The 16880-nt window shown below is 44.5% G+C and overlaps 1 protein-coding gene across 2 annotated transcripts in view; it reads left to right on the top strand.

The window, feature by feature from the left end:
- LOC106610997 (integrin alpha-9) overlaps positions 1-16880 on the top strand; it is a 150903-nt gene that overhangs the window by 11546 nt on the left and 122477 nt on the right. For both annotated transcript variants that reach the window (XR_006771232.1, XM_045724815.1), the window contains exons 3-4: positions 2026-2132; positions 13565-13688. Coding sequence is in view for 1 of the 2 variants with exons in the window: in XM_045724815.1 (XP_045580771.1) it covers positions 2026-2132; positions 13565-13688 (231 nt within the window). In the remaining variant the exon portion in view is untranslated. The remainder of the gene's footprint in view (positions 1-2025; positions 2133-13564; positions 13689-16880) is intronic.

The following is a 16880-nucleotide window of genomic DNA, read 5'->3' as shown; positions in this document are numbered from 1 at the left end:
TGGTAGCAGAGAGAACAGTCTATGACTAGGGTGGCTGGAATCTTTGACAATTTTTAGGGCCTTCCTCTGACACTGCCTGGTATAGATGTCCTGGATGGCAGGAAGGTTGACCTCAGTGATGTACTGGGCCGTACGCACTACCCTCTGTAGTGCCTTGCGGTCGGGGGCTGAGCAGTTGCCATACCAGGCAGTGATGCAACCAGTCAGGATGCTCTCGATGGTGCAGCTGTAGAATCTTTTGAGGATCTGAGGACCCATACCAAATCTATTCAGTCTCCTGAGGGTGAATAGGTTTTGTCGTCTACGGCCTCATTATTGTTATTTTATTGTTATTTTATTTATATTTTTTTTACTTTAGTTTGTTTAGTTAATATTTTCTTAACTCTATTTTCTTAACTGCATTGTTGGTTAAGGGCTTGTAAGTAAGCATTTCACGGTAAGGTCTACACCTGTTGTATTCGTCGCATGTGACAAATAACTTTTTATTTTAATTTGACACACACACACACACACACACACACTACATGGGCTTGTCAACAATGATAAAAGGCTGTCAGGTATTCCATGGCCTGAAATTGTCAGACTGTTCAACAGTAAACCTCACTTAACCTCTATACATGCATGTTTTGTTCAATCAAGTTCATATTTATATCAAAAAACAGCTTTTTACATTAGCATGTGACTAGCATTCCCACCGAACACTTCCGGTGAATTTACTAAATTACTCACGATAAACGTTCACAAAAAGCATAACAATTATTTTAAGAATTATAGATACAGAACTCCTTTATGCACTCGCTATGTCCGATTTTAAAATAGCTTTTCGGTGAAAGCACATTTTGCAATATTCTGAGTAGATAGCCCGGCCATCACAGGCTAGCTATTTTGACACCCACCAAGTGTGGTACTCACCAAACTCTGATTTACTATTAGAAAAGTTTGATTACCTTTGCTGTTCTTCATCAGAATGCACTCCCAGGACTTCTACTTCAAAAACAAATGTTGGTTTGGTTCCAAATAATCCATAGTTATATCCAAATAGCGCCGTTTTGTTCGTGCGTTCAAGACACTATCCGAAGGGTAAAGAAGGGTGACGCGCCCGACGCGTTTCGTGACAAAAAAATTCAAAATATTCCATTACCGTACTTCGAAGCATGTCAACCGCTGTTTAAAAGAAATTTTTATGCGATTTTTCTCGTAAAAAAGCGATAATATTCCGACCGGGAGTCGTTGTTTTCGTTCAAAGAGAGAGAAAGTAAACATGGTGTCGGCTCGTGCACGCGCCTCCAGTCTCATTGTCCTCAGATCGACCACTATCCAAATGCGCTAATGTTTTTCAGCCATGGCCTGCAAAGCCACCATTCATCGTTCTGGCGCCTTCTGAGAGCCTATGGGAGCGTTAGAAAATGTCACGTTATGCCAGAGATCCCCTGTTTTGGTTAGAGATTATCAAGAAGGCCAAGAAATAGTCAGAGAGAGCGCTTCCTGTTTGGAATCTTCTCAGGTTTTGGCCTGCCAAATGAGTTCTGTTATACTCACAGACACCATTCAAACAGTTTTAGAAACTTTAGGGTGTTTTCTATCCAAATCAAACAATTATATGCATATTCTAGTTACTGGGTAGGAGTAGTAACCAGATTAAATCAGGTACGTTTTTTTATCCGGCCGTGCAAATACTGCCCCCTATCCCCAACAGGTTAAACCAGGGTTGAACCCAGGTTGTCCCTATGCCTTAAGACTGTGTTCACTGGATGAGCTAAAGCCAAGGCATTATCTAAGGGCAGCTAACACAAGTCCTCAGACCTCAAGCAAGATCACTCATCATGGGAACAAAGTTCACCGAACCACTTCCGCTACATCTACAAAAGATCAAAGATCAACTTCAGCTAGTATTTAGAACTGTATTAGAGACTGTCTCTAGGTATCCCATCTGTTGGCTCCCGGAGAATGGGAAAGTCATCGTCTTTGTAACACCATATTACAGTCATTGTTAACACACTGCTGTCTTCTGTCCCGCTCCTGCAGGGAATAAGCCCCGGGAGACTTGTGGGAAGACGTGCCAGGGAGACAGGGATGATGAGTGGATGGGGGTCAGCCTCGCCCGGCAGGACAAACCCAATGGCAAAATACTGGTGAGTTCAAAGGTCACAGTACAGCCCTGTACATCTGTTTGAATCATCTGTTTCATCTGTGTGTCCAGAAGTCTATACTTGCACATTCCCTTACATTGGACCCATAGCACTCACGTCTGTAGCCATGAAGTGCTTTGAAAGGCTGGTCATGGCCCACATCAACACCATTATCCCAGAAACCCTAGACCCACTCCAATCTGCATACCAGATCCACAGATGATCCACAGATGATGCAATCTCTATTGCACTCCACACTGCCCTTTCCCACCTGGACAAAAGGAACACCTACGTGAGAATGCCATTCATTGACTACAGCTCAGCATTCAACACCATAGTGCCCTCAAAGCTCATCACTAAGCTAAGGACCCTGGGACTAAACACCTCCCTCTGCAACTAGATCCTGGACTTCCTGATGGGCCGCTCTCAGGTGGTAAGGGTAGGTAACAACACATCCGCCATGCTTATCCTCAACACAGGGGCCCCTCAGGGGTGCGTGCTCAGTCCCCTCCTGTACTCCCTGTTCACTCATGACTGCATGGCCAGGCACGACTCCCACCATCATCAAGTTTGCTGATGGCACAACGGTGGTAGCCTGATCACCGGGAGGAGATCAGAGACCTGGCCGTGTGGTGCCAGGACAACAACCTCTCCTTCAACGTGATCAAGACAAAAGAGATGATTGTGGACTACAGGAAAAGGAGGACCGAGCACGCCCCCATTCTCATCGATGGAGCTGCAGTGGAGCAGGTTGAGAGCTTCAAGTTCCTTGGTGTCCACATCACCAACAAACTATCATGGTCCAAACACACCAAGACAATCGTGAAGAGGGCACAAGACTGAAAAGATTTGGCAGGGATCCTCAGATCCTCAAAAGGTTCTACAGCTGCACCATCGAGAGCATCCTGACTGGTTGCATCACTGCCTGGTATGGAAACTACTCGGCCTCCGACCGCAAGGCACTACGGAGGGTAGTGCGAATGGTCCAGTACATCACTGGGGCAAAGCTTCCTGCCATCCAGGACTTCTATACCAGGCAGTGTCAGAGGAAGGCCCTAAAAATTGTCAAAGACTTCAGCCACCCTAGTCATAGACTGTTCTCTCTGCTACCGCATGGCAAGTGGTACCGGCGCGCCAAGTCTAGGTCCAAAAGGCTTCTTAACAGATTAAGACTCCTGAACAGCTAATCAAATGGCTACCCTGACTATTTACATTGCCCCACCCCCCTATTTTACGCTGCTGCTATTCTCTGTTTATTATCTATGCATAGTCACTTTAGCTCAACCTACATGTACATATTACCTCAATTACCTCGACTAACCGATGCCCACACATTGACTCTGTACTGGTACCCCCTGTATATAGCCTCCACATTGACTCTGTACTGGTACCCCGTGTATATAGCCTCCACATTGACTCTGTACTGGTACCCCCTGTATATAGCCTCCACATTGACTCTGTACTGGTACCCCCTGTATATAGCCTCCACATTGACTCTGTACTGGTACCCCCTGTATATAGCCTCGCTATTGTTATTTTACTGCTGCTGTTTAAATATTATAATTTTTGTTGGTATTTTTTTGTTTGTTGCTCAAATCAGTAACTGAAACCAATAACTGAAAACAGTAACTGAAAACCTAGTTACTTCAGCAATTGTTTAACACAAACCATGAATGCTAGCAAAAGATGCCGCGTTTAAACCACCATAATATTTACAAATGTCTTTCCATGAACCCCATAGTTAAAACCCAGCTGCTCGTAACATCTAAATGCTCTCTAACAGGAATATGCATTTCCCTCCATTCTCCGGTTTTCAAGTAGAGGCTCATGTACTTGGCATTTGATTTGGATAAGTGGACACAACTCTATTCCAAATAATTTACTTATACGACACGGCGACTGTGGACATACTCTTTTTTTGTTTATTTGTGGATGTCCTTCTTTGTTTAATTCTGTTTTATTTGTGAGCTTTACTCCCATGTGGGTGCGTATGTGTTTGTGAGGCTGTGCGTGTGTGTGTGTGTGTGTGTGTGTGTGTGTGTGTGTGTGTGTGTGTGTGTGTGTGTGTGTGTGTGTGTGTGTGTGTGTGTGTGTGTGTGTGTGCGGCTGTGTGCATGTGCGTGAGAGCATGTAAAAATCTATGTTTTCTTGTGATGGTTATTGTCAGAGATAGTTGTGAACCATGCATGCCGCTATCATTCTGTTAGCAGTTAAAGTTAAAAACACCTATTTAGTCTTAAAGTAATCAACAGACCAACTGTTTGTAGTACCGTAAATTCCGGACTATAAGCCGCAACTTTTTTCCCAGGCTTTGAACCTCGCGGATTAATCAATGATGCGGCTAATATATGGATTTTTCCCGCTTTCAATTTTTTTTTCTCCAAAAAAACACATTCTGTGACGTGCTCAGTTTTTTTGGCGGCATGAAGCTTTCATTAGACCAATGAAATTGCCGAACGGGTTACGGTCAAACAACTTTTGTTTACTGTTTAGATTAAATCGAGCGCTCTCAAACTTCCCATCATTCTGATTACGGTAGTCATTTTGTCACCCTCATCATGGCAAAGACACGGAGAAATGCATATGATGCAGCTTTCAAGTTGAAGGCGATTGATCTGGCTGTTGGAAAAGGAAATAGAGCTGCTGCACGGGAGCTTGGTCTTAATGAGTTGATGATACGACGTTGGAAACAGCAGCATGAGGAATTGACTCAGTGCAAAAAGACAACTAAACCTTACTGCTAATTTTTTATTTTTTGTTACAAGCCGTGTTTTGTTAAAGCCAATTTATTTTTGTTACAAGCCGTGTTTCGTTAAAGCCTATTTATTTTTGTTACAAGCCGTGTTTCGTTAAAGCCTGTGTAAAGTTAATTTGTTTCAATGTACCGGTAGGCACCTGCGGCTTATAGACATGTGCGGCTTATTTATGTTCAAAATAATGTTTTTTTTTAATTCAGTGGGTGCGGCTTATATTCAGGTGCGCTTAATAGTCCGGAAATTATGGTAGTAATATCTAAAGTATTAGCGTGGATGTGGATCTTCACTCCAGGATCTTTGTTTGGAGCTTTACTCCAAGATGGCGTAGCAGTTCAGACGTTTTTGTCTTTGTCTTGTTGTGTCCCGTGTATACATCTTTTTTTTTCGTATATATTTTTTATAATTTTAACCTCAATTTCAACTATCCTGCAACCCGCCTCACCCAATGTGGTATGGATCTGCTATTTCCTATACTTTAGAACTGGAACCCCCAACAGAAGCTAGCCAGCTAACTAGCTACTAGCTAATAGTCAGTTAGCCACTGCTAGTGGTCATCAGCCAACCATAGCCCAGTCAAGTCCTGCCAGTCTGCACAGTGCGATTCAACCCAGAGCATACCGGACTGCTTTTTTTCTCCACCAAATCTCCACATCTCCGGATTCCTACTGCAAGCTCTGAACCTTTTCACCTGGATCATCGCAGTTAGCTAGCTGTTATCCGAGTGGCTACTCCTGGCTAACGTCTCTGTCTCGAAGCAAGCACCAGTTAGCCTGGAACTAGCCTCGTGCTAGGCCCATCTCCCGGCTAGCTGAAGAGGTCCATCAGCCACTCCTTGTGCTACAATACCTATTTTGCCAATTGGCCTGGCCCCCTTTTACTGCCGACACGGAGCCCCGCCGATCCATCACTACTGGTCTGCCGACGTAATCCGCCCGAGGGGGTTTCAACGGGCTCCTCCGTCGCAACGTCCCCAGAAAGCCCCTCCGCCAGCCTGCTAGCCGTGGCCCGCTAGCTGTCTAGAGCATATCGGACTGTTAGCTGAAGAGGTCCATCAGCCAAGTTCTTGGGCTACAATACCTATTTTGCCAATTGGCCTGGACCCTTTTACTGCCTACACGGAGCCCTGCCGATCCATCACAACTGGTCTGCCGATGTAACCGTCCGAGGGGGCTACAACAGACTTCCGTTGCGATGTCCCCCTTAAGGCCCTTCTGCTAGCCTGCTAGCACCAGCCCGCTAGCTGTCTGAATCGCCGCGTCTCCAGCTCGCCTAGCTACTCACTGGTTCCAATGATCACTCGGCTACGCATGCCTCTCCCTAATGTCAATATGCCTTGTCCATTGCTGTTTTGGTTAGTGACTATTGTCTTATTTCACTGTAGAGCCTCCAGCCCTGCTCAATATGCCTTAGCTAGCCCTTTTGTTCCACCTCCCACACATGCAGTGACCTCACCTGGTTTAAATGGTGTCTCTAGAGACAATACCTCTCTCATCGTCACTCAATGCCTAGGTTTACCTCCACTGTATTCACATCCTACCATATTCTTGTCTATACATTATGCCTTGAATCTATTCTTCCGCACCCAGAAACCTGCTCCTTTTACTCTCTGTTCCGAACGCACTAGACGACCGGTTATTATAGCCTTTAGCCGTACCCTTATCCTCCTCCTCCTCTGCTCCTCTGGTGATGGAGATGTTAATCCTTTACCTGCAATGCCTAGCTCCACTCCCATTCCTCAGGCGCTCTCATTTGTTGACTTCTGTAACCATCTTAAATAAGCATGCCCCATTAAAAACATTTAGAACCAGAAACAGATATAGCCCTTGGTTCTCTCCAGACCTGACTGCCCTTGACCAGCACAAAAACATCCCGTGACATTCTGCATTAGCATCGAATAGCCCCCGTGATATGCAACTTTTCAGGGAAGTTAGGAACCAATAAACACAGGCAGTTAGGAAAGCAAAGGCTAGCTTTTTCAAACAGAAATTTGCATCCTGTAGCACAAACTCCAAAAAGATCTGGGACACTGTAAAGTCCATGGAGAATAAGAACACCTCCTCCCAGCTGCCCACTGCACTGAGGCTAGAAAACACTGTCGCCACCAATAAATCCACGATAACTGAGAATTTCAATAAGCATTTTTCTACGGCTGGCCATGCTTTCCAGCTGGCTAACCCTACCCCGGTCAACAGCCCTGCACCCCTCACAGCAACTTGCCCAAGCCTCCCCATCCTCCTTCACCCAAATCCAGATAGCTGATGTTCTGAAAGAGTTGCAAAATCTGGACCCCTACAAATCAGCTGAGCTAGACAATCTGGACCCTCTCTTTCTAAAATGATCTGCCGTAATTGTTGCAACCCCTATTACTAGCCTGTTCAACCTCTCTTTCGTATCGTCTGACATCCCTAAAGATTGGAAAGCTGCCGCGGTCATCCCCCTCTTCAAAGGGGGGAGACACTCTCGACCCAAACTGCTGCAGACCTATATCTATCCTACCCTGCCTTTCTAAGGTCTTTGAAAGCCAAGTTAACAAACAGATCACCGACCATTTCGAATCCCACCGTACCTTCTCCGCTGTGCAATCTGGTTTCCGAGGTGGTCATGGGTGCCCCTCAGCCACGCTCAAGGTCCTAAACGATATCATAACCGCCATCGATAAAAGACAGTACTGTGCAAAGGCCAAGGCTTTCAACTCTGTCAATCACCACATTTCTATCGGCAGACTCAACAGCCTTGGTTTCTCAAATGACTACCTCGCCTGGTTCACCAACTACTTCTCAAACAGAGTTCAGTGTGTCAAATCGGAGGGCCTGTTGTCCGGAACTCTGGCAGTCTCTATGGGGGTGCCACAGGGTTCAATTCTCGGGCCGACTCTTTTCTCTGTATACATCATTGATGTCGCTCTTGCTGCTGGTGATTCTCTGATCCACCTCTATGCAGACGACACCATTCTGTACACTTCTGGCCCTTCTTTGGACACTTTGTTAACTAACCTCCAGACGAACTTCAATGCCATACAACTCTCCTTACGTGGCCTCCAACTGCTCTTAAATGCTAGTAAAACTAAATGCATGCTCTTCAACTGATCGCTGCCCGCACCTGGCCGCCCGTCCAGCATCACTACTCTGGACGGTTCTGACTTAGAATATGTGTTCAACTACAAATAACTAGGTGTCTGGTTAGACTGTAAACTCTCCTTCCAGACTCACATTAAACATCTCCAATCCAAAATTAAATCTAGAATCGGCTTCCTGTTTCGCAACAAAGCGTCCTTCACTCATACTGCCAAACATACCCTCGTAAATCTGACTATCCTACCGATCCTTGTCATCGGCGATGTCATTTACAAAATAGCCTCCAAAACTCTACTCAGCAAATTGGATGCAGTCTATCACAGTGCTATCCGTTTTGTCACCAAAGCCCCATATATTACCCACCACTGCGACCTGTATGCTCTCGTTGGCTGGTCCTCGCTTCATATTCGTCGCCAAACCCACTGGCTCCAGGTCATCTATAAGTCTTTACTAGGTAAAGCCCTGCCTTATCTCAGCTCACTGGTCACCATAGCAACACCCACCCATAGCACGCGCTCCAGCAGGTATATTTCACTGGTCACCTCCAAAGCCAATTCCTCCTTTGGCCTCCTTCCAGTTCTCTGCTGCCAATGTCTGGAACGAATTGCAAAAATCACTGAAGCTGGAGACTCATATCTCCCTCACTAGCTTTAAGCACCAGCTGCCAGAGCAGCTCACATATCACTGCACCTGTAAATAGCCCATCCAACTACCTCATCCCCATATTGTTATTTATTTTTTAGCTCCTTTGCACCCCAGTATCTCTACTTCATTGAATGTGCACAGTCATCTTCTGCACATCTATCACTCTAGTGTTTAATTGCTAAATTGTAATTACTTCGCCACTACGGCCTATTTATTGCCTTACCTCCCTAATCTTACCTCATTTGCACACACTGTATATAGACCTTTTCTATTGTGTTATTGACTGTACGTTTGTTTATTCCATGTGTAACTCTGTGTTGTTGTTTGTGTCGCACTGCTTTGCTTTATCTTGGCCAGGTCACAGTTGTAAATGAGAACTTGTTCTCAACTGGCTTTCCTGGTTAAATAAAGGTGCAATAATAAAAACATTTTTTTTTTAAATCAGAGGGCAGCTGGCTGGGTATGTTTAGGCTTCAGTCCCTGGCCCCTCCACGGTGGTGGTCTTCTAACCTTACTTTTATGAAGTGTTAACTCCTGCAGCCTGCAGTGGGTGATGAAGGAACCAAGCCTCTCTCTTTGGCCCTAAAGCCTGCCTCTGGCCCTGTGGGACATTCCAAGGCCCTGAAGCCTGCCTCTGGCCTTGGGGGACGTTCCATGGCCCTGAAGCCTGCCTCTGGGGGACATTCCAAGGCCCTGAAGCCTGTCTCTGGCCTTGGGGGACATTCCATGGCCCTGATGCCTTCCTCTGGGGACATTCCATGGCTCTGAAGCCTGTCTCTGGCCCTGGGGGACATTACAGTGCCCTGAAGCCTGCTTCTGACCCTGGGGGACATTCCATGGCCCTGAAGCCTGCTTCTGGCCCTGTGCGACATTCCATGGGCATGAAGCCTGTCCCTGGCCCTGTGGGACATTCCATGGCCCTGAAGCCTGCTTCTGGCCCTGGGGGACATTCCATGTCCCTGAAGCCTGTCTCTGGCCCTGGGGTACATTACAGTGCCCTAAAGCCTGTCTCTGGCCCGGGGGACATTCCATGGCCCTGAAGCCTCTCTGGCCCTGGGGGACATTGCATGGCCCTGAAGCCTGTTTTTGCCATGGTCACTCTCCATTTTAATACTTCCATTATCTGAGGGAGTATATTGGCATAATGCTCATACCACTTCCAATGGTTGTTATGCCAATCAATCACCTTTAAAGAACCTTTAAGTATTTAACATACTGTTTTCCCTTACAGGTGGTTTACAGATGTTCAACTATTAACCTGACCCTAACTCTTACCTTGACCCTACCACTATCAAGTTGTTGCTTATCAACAGAGTTGCAGTTTATATTTTGTTGATAGTAGTAGACCATCTGTAAAAGGACTCATCAAATAAAGTGATACAAAAACATTTAGATTTTATAGAAAATCAAGTGGCAGTTTGTCCAAGTAGTTGTTTTAAACTGGCCATCAGGTTTGGTGATAACAGAAAGATAGTGATGTTCTGGAGCCATGTGTCCATGCATGGGGCGCCTGTAGATCCCTGCTGACATTTTATTTTTATCTCATCTGAATGGACTCAGTGACTCAAGTTTCTCTCCAAGGACTGGCTGCTTGGCAGATGTGGCTCAGTACTGTATGTATCAAACAAACAAGTGCTGATCTAGGATCTGTTTTGTATTTTAGATCACAATGAATAAGATTACATTGGCAGGGGGAATCTGATCTTAGATCAGCACTCCTACTCTGAGATGCTTAATACATACAGCCCCTTAACTACAGTTATTTCATCTGTGTGTTGCTGAAAGAGGCCTACATTTTAACCAATAAGTTGTCTTTAACTGATACCTAAACCAATCAGCTCTCAGATAGGACAGCAGCATGTATGACAATGGAACAGCTCCATAATTTGGTCTCTGATCCTGGTCAAAAAATAAAACCTTAACATTATGGGCTTACTAAAGTGTATTACTTGTATAATATACTGGTACTTTGGAGTGAGTAGGCATACTGCTTGTGTTCTAGTACTGAATGTGGTTTAGTAGCTTGTTGGAACATCAATAGTACTGCTTGAGCTGTAGGCCAGGCTGCTCTGCTAGCGCTGTAGGCCAGGCTGCTCTGCTAGCGCTGTAGGCCAGGCTGCTCTGCTAGCACTGTAGGCCAGGCTGCTCTGCTAGCTCTGTAGGCCAGGTTGCTCTGCTAGAGCTGTAGGCCAGGCTGCTCTGCTGGCTCTGTAGGCCAGGCTGCTCTGCTGGCTCTGTAGGCCAGGCTGCTCTGCTGGCTCTGTAGGCCAGGCTGCTCTGCTGGCGCTGTAGGCCAGGCTGCTCTGCTAGCTCTGTAGGCCAGGCTGCTCTGCTAGCTCTGTAGGCCAGGCTGCTCTGCTGGCTCTGTAGGCCAGGCTGCTCTGCTGGCTCTGTAGGCCAGGCTGCTCTGCTGGCGCTGTAGGCCAGGCTGCTCTGCTGGCTCTGCAGGCCAGGCTGCTCTGCTGGCGCTGTAGGCCAGGCTGCTCTGCTGGCGCTGTAGGCCAGGCTGCTCTGCTGGCGCTGTACTTTAGGTCCGACTACTCAGCTCTAAAACACATCAGTCTTTCTCAACCCAGCCATCCTTCTGCCAGACATTCATCTGAAGTCCCTCTCTGTGTCCACAACCTGCTTCAAATGGCTGTGTAACAGACTGGACTGGACTTTTTCAACAGTATATGAGTAAGAAAGAAATATGAGGAGGGTGGGTGGGGAAAAGCATCAAGAACATAACTGTCTGGGAATAGGGTGCCATTTGGCACACAGTCTGAAGTCTGACCACATTTCTGTGGCATTATTTGTGCAAAGAAGCTTGGAGACCACTGCCGTAGTTTCCTATTTCCTTACAACACACACACACACACACACACACACACACACACACACACACACACACACACACTTAGTTTTGGAATGTTTATCCAAAACACAGGAGGCTAAATGATTCTTTGAGGAATACTGTCAATGCACTATTTATTTATTTAACCTTTATTTAACTATGCAAGTCAGACATTCTTATTTACAATGACGGCCTACACCTGCCAAACCCAGATGACGCTGGGCCAATTGTGCGCCGCCCTACGGGACTCCCAATCACGGCCGGTTGTGATACAGCCTGGATTCGAACCAGGGTGTCTGTAGTGAGATGCAGTGCCTTAGACCGCTGCCCCACTCGGGAGCCCAACAATATTAATGAAGAAAACAACTTTCTGGGACCGGAGTGATTTTACTGTGTGCTGTTTACCTTTGTATCCCAAAAATTGAGTTGTTTTAAAAAATGCACCATAAAATGTTGAATGTCAGTTGAGTTCTCTTCTTTTGGAGATTCTCTTGATTGTGATTTACAGTGCTTGTCTATTTACCTCTGTGAGTTGGTTCCACAATGGGCTGCTGCACTCTGGAGAGTCATGACATCTTTGTGTTCATAGCCCAGAGGAGCATTACAGTAGAGGACTGTTAGAACTGTTATTACACTAGAGGACTGTTAGAACTCAATTATTACACTAGAGGACTGTTAGAACTCTTATTACACTAGAGAACTGTTATAACTCAGTTTATTACACTAGAGGACTGTTAGAACTGTTATTACACTAGAGGACTGTTAGAACTGTTATTACACTAGAGGACTGTTAGAACTGTTATTACACTAGAGGACTGTTAGAAGTCTTATTACACTAGAGAACTGTTATAACTCAGTTTATTACACTAGAGGACTGTTAGAACTGTTATTACACTAGAGAACTGTTAGAACTGTTATTACACTAGAGGACTGTTAGAACTGTTATTACACTAGAGAACTGTTATAACTGTTATTACACTAGAGGACTGTTAGAACTGTTATTACACTAGAGGACTGTTAGAACTGTTATTAAACTAGAGGACTGTTAGAACTGTTATTACACTAGAGGACTGTTAGAACTGTTATTAAACTAGAGGACTGTTAGAACTGTTATTACACTAGAGGACTGTTAGAACTGTTATTAAACTAGAGGACTGTTAGAACTGTTATTACACTAGAGGACTGTTAGAACTGTTATTACACTAGAGGACTGTTAGAACTGTTATTACACTAGAGGACTGTTAAAACTCAGTTATTAAACTAGAGAACTGTTAGAACTCAGTTCAGGAGCATTTCACACTACTGAACTGAGCCGAACCAAGCTGTACTGAGCTGGCCTGGTTGTGCATCCACTGCAGTTGCTGGAACTGTGCTGAAATGGACATGTGTAAAGAAATACCTCTGCCTGTGGATGCACACGAATACTAGGAAGGAACCCAGGATGTTATGATGAACATGTTATGAGAACTGTTAGGAACTCAGGATGTTATTATGAAGCAGGGGATGTTCTTCAGCTAACTTGAACCAAGCTACACTGAACTGGCCTGGTTACACATCCATCATAGTTGCAGTTTGGTTCATTAGTGTGAAAAGAGACCTCGTTAGCAAGTCAAATGTACGTATGAAGATGTTATGAGTTAGGTCTAATTAGAAGTTAGGCTCTTCTCTCACCACATAGAAAATGGCTGTTTTGGAAGCAGGGGGTGTTCTTAATCTGATGTTCGGACAGTCACACCACAGACCAATGAGACCAGGGCTGTTATGGTCACAGTTGGCTGTGCCTTCATCCCTCCTCGTCTCTCAGAACAATTAATTTAGCAGCTCCACTATGAGAGAAGGAACAATATTTAATTATGTCTCTTCAGGTGTTTTTGGATGGACATCATTGGTTAAAGTGTGTGGGGGTATGATGGAGTGGGTGTACGTGTGTGTGTGTGTGTGTGTGCTGCGTACATCTGTCATCTTTTCTGTCTGTCCAGCCGTCTGTCCAACTTTCTGCTCTCTGTTATCTCAGAGTAGGCCAGCAGATCCAGTCACACCTGAGTGAGAAGTCACGTCTCTGTCTGTTAGTGTCTGTGTGTCTGTCTTTGTGTTCTGACTGTACCTCTCTTGTGTCGGATGCAGGCCTGTGCCCATCGTTGGAAGAATGTCTTCTATGACTCTGAGCTCATCCTTCCCCATGGTTACTGTTCCATCATCCCTCCTACGCTACAGGGCCGGACCCAAGCCCTCATCCCCTGCTACGAAGGTACAGTTGTACAAACACACACACACACCAACTCTACAGGGCAGGACCCCAGCCCTCATTCCCTGGTATGAAGGTACAGTAATGTCAATGGTTCTCAATCTTTTTTGGTTACTGTACCCCTAATTACATTTTGCTCTGTCTGAAGTACCCCCTCATGAACGACTGATCAATAGGTCTATTTTCTCATGAGTACCCCCTTTATAAGCCACTTACTCTGGCGGGAACTAGTACCCAAGATTGAGAAACACAGCTTTATACTTCAGTATTAGATCTAATAGTGTAGAAACATGTCCTTTTTGGTAAACTATACACAGTGTCTTCAGAAAGTATTTACATACTTTGACGTTTTCTACACTTTTTCTACACTTTGTTGAATATTTGGGGCAAACAATCATCACAGCTCTGCAGATTTTGTTGTGAGGATAAAGAATCAATAGACCATTTGTTTTGGTATTGCCCTCAGGTAGCTTGCTTCTAGTCTCAGGTTCAGGAATGGCTGAAAATGCATAACATTAATCTAAAATTGACCATAGAAATAGCATTGTTGGGAGAGCTGGAGAGACCTGGTCAGTCAATTACTAATATACTAACTAATACTCTTAGTATCTTAGTATCTTCAACTCGCAATCTGTGGATTCTATTCATTAGATAGATTCAAACTATATTTTAAACATCACAGCATAGTTGAGAGATATACAGTTGAAGTCGGAAGTTTACATACACCTTAGCCAAATACATTTAAACTCAGTTTTTTCACAATTCCTGACATTTAATCCTAGTACAAATTACTTGTCTTAGGTCAGTTGGGATCACCACTTTTTTTTTTGAATGCCAAATGTCAGAATAATAGTAGAGCGAATGATTTATTTCAGCTTTTATTTCTTTCATCACATTCCCAGTGAGTCAGAAGTTTACATACACTCAATTAGTATTTGGTAGCATTGCCTTTAAATTGTTTAACTTGGGTCAAGCGTTTTGGGTAGCCTTCCACAAGCTTCCCACAATAAGTTGGGTGAATTTTGGCCCATTCCTCCTGACAGAGCTGGTGTAACTGAGTCAGGTTTGTAGACCTCCTTGCTCGCATACGCTTTTTCAGTTCTGCCCACAGATTTTCTATAGGATTGAGGTCAGGGCTTTGTGATGGCCACTCCAATACCTTGACTTTGTTGTCCTTAAGCCATTTTGCCACAACTTTGGAAGTATGCTTGGGGTTATCGTCCATTTGGAAGACCCATTTGCGATCAAGCTTTAACTTCCTGACTGATGTCTTGAGATGTTGCTTCAATATATCCACATTATTTCCTTCCCTCATGATGCCATCTATTTTCTGAAGTGCACCAGTCCCTCCTGTAGCAAAGCACCTCCACAACATGATGCTACCACCCCCGTGCTTCAGGGTTGGGATGGTGTTCTTCGGCTTGCAAGCCACCGCCTTTTTCCTCCAAACATAACAATGGTCATTATGGCCAAACAGTTCTATTTCTGTTTCATCAGACCAGAGGACATTTCTCCAAAAAGTACGATCTTTGTCCCCATGTGCAGTTGCAAACCGTAGTCTCTCTTTTTTTATGACGGTTTTGGAGCAGTGGATATAGGACTTGTTTTACTGTGGATATAGATACTTTTGTACCTGTTTCCTCCAGCGTCTTCACAAGGTTGTTTGCTGTTGTTCTGGGATTGATTTGCACTTTTCACACCAAAGTACATTCATCTCTAGGAGACAGAATGCGTGTCCTTCCTGAGCGGTATGACTCCTGGGTGGTCCCATGGTGTTTATACTTGCGTACTATTGTTTGTACAGATGAACGTGGTACCTTCAGGCATTTGGAAATTGCTCCCAAGGATGAACCAGACTTGTGGAGGTCTACAATTGTTTTTCTGAGGTCTTGGCTGATTTCTTTAGATTTTCCCATGATGTCAAGCAAAGAGGTTCTGAGTTTGAAGGTAGACCTTGAAATACATCCACAGGTACACCTCCAATTGACTCAAATGATTTCAATTAGCCTATCAGAAGCTTCTAAAGCCGTGACATCATTTTCTGGAATTTTCCAAGCTGTTTAAAGGTACAGTCAACTTAGTGTATGTAAACTTCTGACCCACTGGAATTGTGATACAGTGAATGATAAGTTAAATAATCTGTCTGTAAACAATTGTTGGAAAAATTAAGTCTCATGCACGAAGTAGATGTCCTAACTGACTTGCCAAAACTATAGTTTGTTAACAAGAAATTTGTGGAGTGGTTGAAAAACGTGTTTTAATCACTCCAACCTAAGTGTATGTAAACTTCCGACTTCAACTGTATGGTGCGTAGAAATTCGAAGAGTGTGCCCAGCAGAGATAGGTGGGATGGGCTGAGGGAAACTGAGTGTTGGGGTGTGGAACTTGAGACAAGTGGGAGTGGAGTTGCTGGGTGGGGATAGAATGACGGTCAAAGATGAAAGTCAAAAATAACAAAAATAATCCATTTATAAACTTTGAATGACAAAATTACATCATTTCATCAGTCTCGGATGGTGGAGGGGCAGCTCTCGGGGAACTGTGGGGGGGGAATTTTGATTGTTTGGTGCCCTGGCGGTTGGGAGCTTTGGCCTTTGGCCGATATGTTGCTGGTTTGGGTCTCCGATTTGACTTGGTGTGAGATCTGTCAACGTGTCCTTGGGCGGGGCGCTTGACCCTGGTTGCTCCTATGGGTCCCTCTTGATGGGAGTCTGATAGATTGCTGAATGTAATGTTGAGTGTCTTCACTGCAGGTAGATTGTATGTTTTAATATTCAATAAAAAAATAAAAAAATAAATTAGGCTACCTATTGGTGGACAGGTATAAATGAAAAAAGCAGACATTGAATATGCCTTCGAGCATGGGGAAGTTATTTTGGATGGTGTATCAATACACCCTGTCACTACAAAGATACAGGCATCCTTCATAACTCGGTTGCTGTAGAGGAAGGAAACAGCTCAGGGATTTCACCATGAGGCCAATGGTGACTTTAAAACAGTTACATAATTTAATGGCTGTGATAGAAGAAAACTGAGGCTGTATCAACAACATTGTAGTTACTCCACAATACTAACCTAAATGACAGAGTGGATAGAAGGAAGCTTGTACAGAATAAAAATATTCCAAAACATGCATCCAGTTTACAATAATGTAAAACTGCAAAAAAAAAATGTGGCAAAGAAATCTACCTATGT

The sequence above is a fragment of the Salmo salar genome, chromosome ssa01 (genome assembly GCF_905237065.1).
Source record: "Salmo salar chromosome ssa01, Ssal_v3.1, whole genome shotgun sequence".
NCBI classification, from domain to species: Eukaryota; Metazoa; Chordata; class Actinopteri; order Salmoniformes; family Salmonidae; genus Salmo; species Salmo salar.
The sequence above is the reverse complement of the archived record's forward strand: the minus strand, read 5'-3'. Positions and strand labels throughout refer to the sequence as shown.